The sequence below is a fragment of the Talpa occidentalis genome, unplaced genomic scaffold (genome assembly GCF_014898055.3).
Source record: "Talpa occidentalis isolate TD23 unplaced genomic scaffold, MPIMG_talOcc4v2.1 talOcc4.6, whole genome shotgun sequence".
NCBI lineage: Eukaryota > Metazoa > Chordata > Mammalia > Eulipotyphla > Talpidae > Talpa > Talpa occidentalis.
In genome coordinates, this window is record NW_023604972.1 from 47,074,025 (window position 1) to 47,083,411 (window position 9,387).

General features: G+C 37.4%; 1 protein-coding gene across 1 annotated transcript; it reads right to left on the reverse strand.

Moving 5' to 3' along the window:
- Positions 1 to 6,807: 6,807 nt before the first annotated feature.
- GK2 (glycerol kinase 2) lies at positions 6,808 to 8,702 on the reverse strand. Its single transcript, XM_037529623.2, has one exon. The coding sequence runs from the start codon at positions 8,639 to 8,641 to the stop codon at positions 6,980 to 6,982; it is 1,662 nt and encodes a 553-aa protein (XP_037385520.1). The 5' UTR covers positions 8,642 to 8,702; the 3' UTR covers positions 6,808 to 6,979.
- Between the last annotated feature and the right edge of the window lie 685 nt (positions 8,703 to 9,387).

A 9,387-nucleotide genomic window follows, 5' to 3' on the forward strand; every position in this document is an offset into this window, starting at 1 on the left:
AACCAAAGCATTGAAAACTTTCACTTTCTGCCCCTTGTCATGAAACTGGATATTCTTTCAGATTTCTTCAGCTAATGAAAACAGGCACTGGTGTAGGTCTTTCATAAAAACTTAAAGCACACTCTATGAAAATAGGACTACCTGTATATGGATCTTCAATGCCATATTAATTAACTTATCTGGGAAATGGTAAACTTAGCACCAGTTTTAAAATGGTGAGGTAATATTCCATGGTATATATGTACCACATCTTCTTGATCCAGTCATCTATTTTTGGGCATTTGGGTTGTTTCCAAAGCTTAGCTATTGTAAACAGTGCTGCTATAAACATAGGGGTGCAGGTGTTCTTTGGAATTGATGTTTCTGTGTCCTTTGGGTAAATACCTAGGAGTGGAATTGCTGGATCATATGGAAGCTCTATGTTTAGTAGGTCCAGAAATCTCCACACAGCATTCAAAAAAGATAAACACATGCAATTTGCAGCAACATGGATGGCGCTGGAAGGGATCATGCTCAGCGAAATAAGCTAGAAAGAAAAAGAAAAATACCGGATGGTCTCACTCATAGCAGGAATCTAGAAAACTTAAATAAGGGACCAGGAAAATGAATAACTATAAGAAAGTGAAAATCAAAATCAACAAAAAACTATGAACCAGAGACATTTTTAGGGGGGCGGGGGCGGGAGGGGAGGGATTGGGGTCAGAATGGGGGGGGCTGCAATTGTATGGGGAATATAAAAATAAAATTTATTATTTAAAAAAAAATAAAATGGTGAGGTAAAGTGATTTAAATGATTTCAAATGGTGAAGCTGAAAGATGTTTCCCTGTGTCTGCGATAACAGGGCAGAACCCTCATAAGCCTGTTGGGTGGCATGAACGGTCATTGAGAGTTGCTCTTTCAGTTCCCAGTTGGCTTAGGCAGGCCCAGGCTCAGATTTTGGCCCACCCACACACCCTGCCAGGAGGGTGACTGCCTTATTCTCCTCATTCACATTGGAGCTGGTATGAGAATGTGAAATTGCAGCAAACTCACAGAAACTACATGGAAGAGAAATGTATATAGATAGGTAGCAATAGAGCTGAAGGATATAGGCTGTAAGGAGATGAATGAAAGACAGATAAATGATCGTCTAAATACTTATTGAAGCAAACATTTGGTCCATAATTTGTTTCTGATACAATGGTAATGAATGCCATTCTTCTCTATGGAACAACACACCATATCTTTAACACATCACTGCTTGGTGCCCAGTGGGCAGCAAGTACCCAATTGCCAATGCCTCTTTTTAGTGCATGTTCATCTGCAGGATATTAAACAGATTGCCGTCCTTTTGATATTTGTGAATAGGCATAGTAAATACCATATGATATTACTCAATGGATTTGTTTCAGGAAAATGACAATGATGAAAAGGAGGACAAAGAAGGGAAGAAATAGGAGGAGGAAGAAATTGCATCTCACACTGAAATGAAGGTATGGGTTAGGGAAGTCTGAAAGAATATCAACATTATGGAGTCATGTTGCAAGCTTTGTAGGACAGAATGGTACACTTACCAATTTTTTCCAAAAATTTATGGCATGTTTCATGACCAAGGAAATAGCTCCCCAAGGACTCTATAAACATTATTTATTTTAGGGAATAGAAAGTCATTTTGAGAATAGAGAATGATTTTATTATATTTCAAAATCTTCTAGAATGTGCCTGGCTTAACTGGCCATAAAAATTGAATCTATGTATTAGTGTGTGAGTGTGCATCAAACTGTTTGCTGGTCAAGACATAACTCTAAATTTCATAAGAAAGACAGTTATTACTACTTTTACTTTATACTTGCAAAAAAGTCATGACAGAATTGTTTGAGTTAGAGAAAGTCTAAGAGAAGTCCTATCAGTTGGCCAAAACTAAAGAAACATTAGGCTATCAAAGCTTAGATTTTAACCTTGCTCCCAATATATTTTATGACTTCTAGTAAATTTTTAAATTTTTCACTTCTTTGCATTAGAAGATACTGGACTAGATCTCTCAAGTCCTATCCAATTCCAGATCCTTTTGATATTGTCAAAGAAGTCTTGGAGTTTTCTGTGAGAACATTGTTTTTGAAAGTACTAAATTCAATGCAAGTAATCATAGACCCCACATGAATCATCTCCTAATTTCTAAAACTATACCTTTTTTTTAGGATTGGAAAAGTGATTTTCTTCTTCTTTTCCTCAATGCTCTCAACTGTGAAACTGAGCTAATGCTAGGTATCTGTGGATTATTTGAAATAGAATTGGGAAAGAGTCATCAGTTTATTCAGTGAAAAGTCCCTGAGGCCAGTCACAACCTTATCTTATAGAGAAGATGGAAGGAAGGTGGGGAAGGGAGAGGGGAGAGGGGGAGGAGAGAGAAAAAGAAGAGAGGTGGGAAGGGAAGGGAAGGGGAGATAAAAGGGTCAGGCTGATTAAAACTTCCTGTTCCAGGGTGTCTGCTCATCCCCATCTTCCTCTCTAACTTTGCCAATGCCATATAAAAGTGGAAGTAGGGGGCCTCCCCTGGTGGTGCAGTGGTTGAGCACTGGGCTGCAAGGCTGCCCGCAGCCTCTGCAGTGCCGGTTCGATCCCCGGCCACCGGAGGAGGGTCCCACATGGCACGCAGACCTCTCCTGCCGCCTGCTGCTCCCCTCAGCAGTGTATTTCATCAGTCTGCCTGCTCTGCTCCCCGCTCTGGCTCTGGTGAATTCTCTCATCCTCCTACGCCTCTGACTGTACCCAGTGCTTGTATAAATAAATAAATCTTAAAAATAAAATAAAATAAAATAAAAGTGGAAATAGGAGGTATAATTAGCAGGTTTGCCTATTTCAGCTCAGAGAAAAAGCTAGACATCCTTATTTACAATCAGTAGAACATTTTGTCCTTGTTTTTGTCCAGCATTCTATTAAAGCTACTAGTATACACGTTATACTAAGTAATTGTTTCTTACTATTTTTGCCTTGTAAATACTTTCCAAACTTGGATTTCCTGTAACACTTGAAAAATATACTTGGTAACTGAATACAGGAAAGTTTTGTTGATAATTTACAATGAAATGAATTACATAGATTGTTTAATGTTATCTCTATTATGTTTTCCAACAAAAGTTGAGGCTTTCTTTTCTTCGTAAAATAAATCAGTTTGTTGAGGGCTGATATAATGAGCTATAATGTATGCTAAACACACAAAGGACAAGGATCACATGCAATTTCTCCAAGACTCAAAGAATTGAACTGTAAAGGTTGTTGATAGAAACGATTGGAGACTATTTCAACATTAAGTTTATTAAGTTTATTCATTTTGTTTTCATTGAAACAATCAGAATAGACTATAGAGCTGTCATTTCAGTGGGAAGTTGAAGTAGGTGACTGATTGACATATATCGCATTTATTCTAGACTTTGCTGGAAGATTACCCTGGAGGATCTTATGAGTTCCCATGATTAAAAAATAAAAGCTACAAAAACAAAATTTCCATATCTAATAGTCATAGGGTTGGTACATAATGTTCCATCTAAATGGGGTTAATACAACATTTATACTTATGCATTGATTGCAAGTGTTTATCAGTGAGTGACACAATAGTTTCCCTGCGAGATTATGGACATTAATATCAGAACATTAATATGAGCACCAGAAATCAGGCACAGACAGATAATGATTTAGAAATCTCTGTAGAGGTGAGGAAAGGAAGATGCTTATCTGTCTTTGTCTGATTGTTGCCATATCTGGAGCTAAACTAGAAATGATTTAACTGGTTAGTGCTGCTTCTACATGGATACTGCAGAAGTGTCTTTAATTAGATTAATAGTACAACTTGCTTCTCTTTGGTTATCTTTAATATTCCTTTTCCTTTGTGCCTCCCCCAACTTCCCTCTCTCCCCCATCCCCACCACAAACTACACCCCATCATCCACAAACTACATCATTAAAAATGGCATCAAAATTAGGCTTCTTGTTCTCCCTGTTAGTGTTCAAGCTCATGTTCTCTTATTCATCCATATGCCTGACATTAAATGATGACTTGCTATTTCATAACATGCATGCAATGAGACACCATCATCATAATTTAACTATGTAGTTCTGCTTAGTGGCAATATAGAGAAATTATTAATTAACTAATTTCATAATAGAATATACAGAAGCTCCTTTATAGCCTTGGGGCAAAGTACTGTAATTTACCAATATATCACATGAGTTGAATTATGAAAATGAAACTTAAAAAGGCAAAGATATATAAAAAGAAAAGGTGAAAATCACAGGAGTACATAATGAAGGAGCGAGAATAAGATGCTGAGGTTCAGAAATTTCAACTTGATTTTCTTTTATCGTTGTTTGTGACTCTTCATAAGGTCAATTGCAGTGTGTCCCAGACTGAGAATTATGACCAGATAAGTGAAATGGGAAATTAATATGTTTTAAATGATACTAGACATTATCATGTACTTCTCCAGCCTAATCACATAAATGACTTCAAATAAAGCTCACAGACCTGCTAGAGATGGAAACTGGCACACATGGGGCTAACAGAGTGTGGGGATCAGTGAAGATACATCAGAGTGCAGAACAGACAAGGGCAAACTATGGTTATATTCCTTAAGTACTGGAAGATAATTTCTGTCACTTTTAAAACATTTTTGTTGAAGTACAATTGACATTTAAAAACTGTGCATATTTAAAGTGTCCACTTTGATTAATTTTGACATATAGTCACCCTTGAAATCATCACCATAATTAATATAACGGATACGTTCATCATCTCTAAAATTTTCCTAGTGTCCCTTTGTAATCATACCTCCTACTCTTTCTGCCCACTCCTCATCCACCCCAGTTCCCAGGCAGCCACTGTCATATTGTCACTATATAATAGTTTTATATTTTCTAGAATTTTATATCAATGGAATCATAAACTATACATAAACTCTTGTCTGGCTTATCTCAATTTATTATATTGAAATTCAGATATGTGGTATTGTGCACCAATAGTTGCTGAGTTGTATTCCATTGTATAGATACACCAGTTTTATTTACCTGTAGGTGGACATTTGAGTTGTGTCCAGGTTTTAGCTATATATGTAACCATGAACAAGTCTTTGTATGAATATATGCTTTCATTTTCTCGGGTAAATAACTAAGATATATGATAGATGTACACTTTAATTTTTTAGAAACTATTCAAGTATTTCCTAAAATTTTTGCGCAATTTTACATTCCTGGCAGAAGCATGCAAAAGAGTCAGTTTTTCTACATCTTTACCAGTATTTAGTATAGATAGCTTTTTAATTTTAGGCATAGTTATCACTGTGTAGCTTTGTCTCATGTGGATACCCTTTATTCAGTTGCTAATATGGTGGAGTAGACTGACAGGATTTTTTAAATTATACATTATCCTATCTTTATATTCCCCCATTTGGTCATGTTTTATCCTCCCATATATTGTTAATTTTGCAAAAAAATTGTTTAGAATTATATATATATGTTTATAGAAGATACTGATTTACAGTATCTTTAATGTTACATTAAAACATTAATCAGTTTTAATGTTTTGTGATGGTGCTAGAAACAAAGTAATGCTATAAACCTGATCTCACAGCATGAGTTTGTAAGTTTCCTTCCTTTTCAGTTTTCTGGAAATGTTTATCTAGAACATGTGTTGTCTCTTCAAAATTGAAGTCATTTGGGCTTGGAGTTTTCTTTGTGGGAAAGTTTTAAATTAAAAATCACACTTATTAGACATAGGACCAGTCAAGTTGCCCATTTTTTTCCCTTAAGTTTTGGTAGTTTGTGTTTTCCAAGGAATTTGTTCACTTCACCGAAGTTCTCAAATTTCTGGCATAAATTTTCCTGTTATTACTGTGTCTGTAGTGATATCACTCTTATTCCACACATTGATGCTTTTTTTCTCTCATTTTCTCCTTACTCATTCTAGCTAAAAGTCTATTAATTTTATGTTACCTAGAAGAACCAACTTTTGGTTTTATTGATTTTTGCTACTGTTTTTTCTCCTTTCTATATACCACTGATTAGTATTGTCATATATATGACTTTTTTCTACTTTGTATTTGATTTGTTATTCTATTTTTAGTGTAAGACAGAAACTGAGGTCATTGACCTGCAATCTTTTCTCTCTCCCAGTACATGTACTTAGCCTATATATTTCTTCCTAATTACTGCTTAACCAAAGTGATCCACTGAAGACTATCCTTACTAAGCTACTGGCTGCAATGTGCTTTTACTTTCTAAATGGGCTAGCCTATATAAAGTATATAAGCATACATGTTATATATACCAAGTATAACACAAAGGAAAGATAAAAAGGAAAGTTTTCCTCCCTAAAGTATCTAAACAGCAATTAATTTTAATTAGCGAGACCATGTAGATAGTCAGAAGAATCTTAATTTGGCAAATACTTTAGAAAAATACTAAATATCTATTATAAGCACTTACGTCATTAATCACTCAGGAAACATATGTGGTCTCCCTAATATATAATAAAGAGGACTTTTGCAGTCTATTAAAGACAATAATAACTATAAGAAGTCCCTCAGTTTTAATAGCCTTGTTATACTACTTAATCAAGTGTGTGTTTGTGGCACAGAGAATTAAATCTTGATCCATAAGTGTCCATAGATAATGTTTTATAAAAGATTCCACAGACAAAATCTGAATATCCTATATTTTAGAAGGAATGGTGCAGAATTTTATGATAATTGGGGATGGGGGGGCTGAACCCCCAAACTGACCCACCCTTAATTGTTGATGTTAAAAATAAGACACCAAATATTTGTATAGCGTTTTCTGCTATATTTTATTTCAAGCCACAGGTCTACCTGTAGGTTTCTGATAAGCCATGCAGCAACGATGTTTCTAAATAAAATCAGTCTATAACAGTGTTGTCATATTCAGAGACAGAATTGCTGGATCTTTCATTAGATCATTAGTTCACATCCTGTGAATCCATGGTTGGTATTATGGTATACCTGAGATGTATCTTGCTCCAATTAACATTAACATGCTACTCACTATAAAAAGGCCCAAGGGCAGACTAGAGAAGAGAGTTGAATCACTTCTTTCAGGAGACTGAGTTGTAACCCAGCCCATTGACTTCTGCACCGCCTTCTTCCATATAGAATAACGATAATCACTTTCTGTAGCTTTGATCTGCGGTTCAAACCGTTCCACTGTGACAGTTGTCAAATCTGCTGGTTTAAGGCTCCAGACACCCACTCCTTCTGCAGCACCTGCTGCTATGGCAGCGCCCAGTGCAGTTGTTTCAGGCATAGTAGGTTTTATTACTGGAATATGCAGAATGTCAGCTTGTAGTTGCATAAGAATTTTGTTGACAGTCATACCACCATCTACCTGTAAGTGACTGAGTGGCATTCCACAGTCACGGTTCATGGCTTCCAAAATCTCTCTGGTTTGGAAGCAAACAGCTTCTAATGCAGCAAAAGCAATATGGCACTTGTTGGTAAACTGGGTGAGACCACAGAGTATCCCTCTTGCACTGGGCTCCCAATAAGGTGCATATAACCCTGAAAACGCTGGGACAAAGTAGCAGCCATAAGAAGTACCTACTTCTTTAGCAAGATTTTCGATTTCTTCTGGGGTTTCTATAATTCCAAGATTATCTCTTAACCAGCGAATAACAGCACCAGCTATAGCAACAGAACCTTCTAATGCATAATATACTGGCTTGTCTTTGCCTAGTTTGTAAGCCACTGTGGTCAAAAGGCCACGTTCAGAAAATACACACTTACGACCTGTATTACACATTAAGAAACAGCCCGTTCCATATGTGTTCTTGGCTTCTCCTTCCTGGAAACACATTTGTCCTACTAATGCAGCAGACTGGTCTCCCAAACACCCAGATATTGGCACACCATCCAAGGTACCTCCTTTTATTAGGCCATAGATCTCAGAAGAACTGCAGACAGCTGGGAGAATGTTCATTGGGATTTCAAAAAAATCACAGAGCTCTTTATCCCACTCCAAAGAGTGAATGTTGAAAAGCATTGTCCTACTTGCATTTGTTACATCTGTGCAATGCAAACCTCCATTAACTCCTCCTGTTATACTCCAGATAAGCCATGAATCAATGGTACCAAAAAGAGCTCTACCTTCTTCAACAGCCTTTTGAACATTTCTCACATTGTCAAGCATCCAACGAAGTTTTACTGCACTGAAGTAAGTGCTAAGTGGAAGACCCGTCTTGGATTTGACAAAGTTATTATTTCCTGGAATTTTTTTACTGAGAACCTCAACGGTAGACTGGGTTCTCAGATCAAGCCACACCACAGCATTGTAGAGAGGCTCTCCATTGAGCTTGTCCCAGATTACCGTGGTTTCTCTCTGATTGCTGACACCAACAGCTTTTATGTTGGCTATATCAATATTCAATTCGCCAAGTTTCTCGCATGTTCTCTCCATACACTCATAGACAGACTGAAGAATTTCCTTAGGGTCTTGTTCCACCCATCCTTCTCTGGGGAACTCCTGTGTTAATTCCACTTGATGGTGACTAATTAGTTCTCCAGTGTTTGAACTGAAAACCAGAAAGCGAGTGGAGTTAGTCCCTTGGACCACTGCCCCCACCAACGGTCCCACAACTGCGCTCTTCTGGGCGGCCATGGAACCTGTTTTTCTGCGTGGTCGCTCAGGTGCTGTTTCCTAGGAGATGGGGATGCTGCGAAAGGGAGGGGCACTTAGCACGCATGCGCGCCAGGCACTCAGGGGCCTTCAGGAGCGCACCTCGAGAGTCTGAAGGCGCAAGGCGCAAGGCCAGGTTGTGGTGTGTGGTGGTTCCTGCATAGCTGAACCTGAAGCAGCAAGAGGCGACTTTTGTTATTTGACTGGGGCTGTCTCTTCTCACTCCTCCTCCCTCCTCACCCACAAGTATTTTTTTAGGGAGATTTAAGTTTGAGTAAAAAGGTATTTATCAGTATGCTTTTTTCTTTTTGTGCATCATATTTCTGTTGCCACTTTATTTCTGTCTGCATGATACCCCTCAATATTTCATGTAATGCAGATTCCCGGGAAGTGAATTCTTCCAACTGGAGCAGATGGAAGAACTGTTTTCTCAGAGTACATTCGAAATAACTTTCTTGTGTTTTAGTTATGTTCTTTGCTATTATCCTTAACATGTCTATTTTCTCTGACTGGCTGTAAGGTTTATTTTCTCTTTACCAATGATTTTATTAAATTTTATCATTATGTTACTGGGTGTAGTTTTCTTTTATTTCCTATGTTTGTGGCTCATTGAGTTACTTGGACCTGTGGGTTTATAGGTTTCATCAAATTGGGAAAACCTTGGCCATTATTTCTATTCTGCTTTCCTTTAGGTACTCCAGTTCCACATACTGGAGTTGGCACAGATC

Bases quoted from the DNA above. Each gene is read 5' to 3' on its own strand.
- GK2 (XM_037529623.2), bottom strand. From the start codon at position 8,641: ATGGCCGCCCAGAAGAGCGCAGTTGTGGGACCGTTGGTGGGGGCAGTG.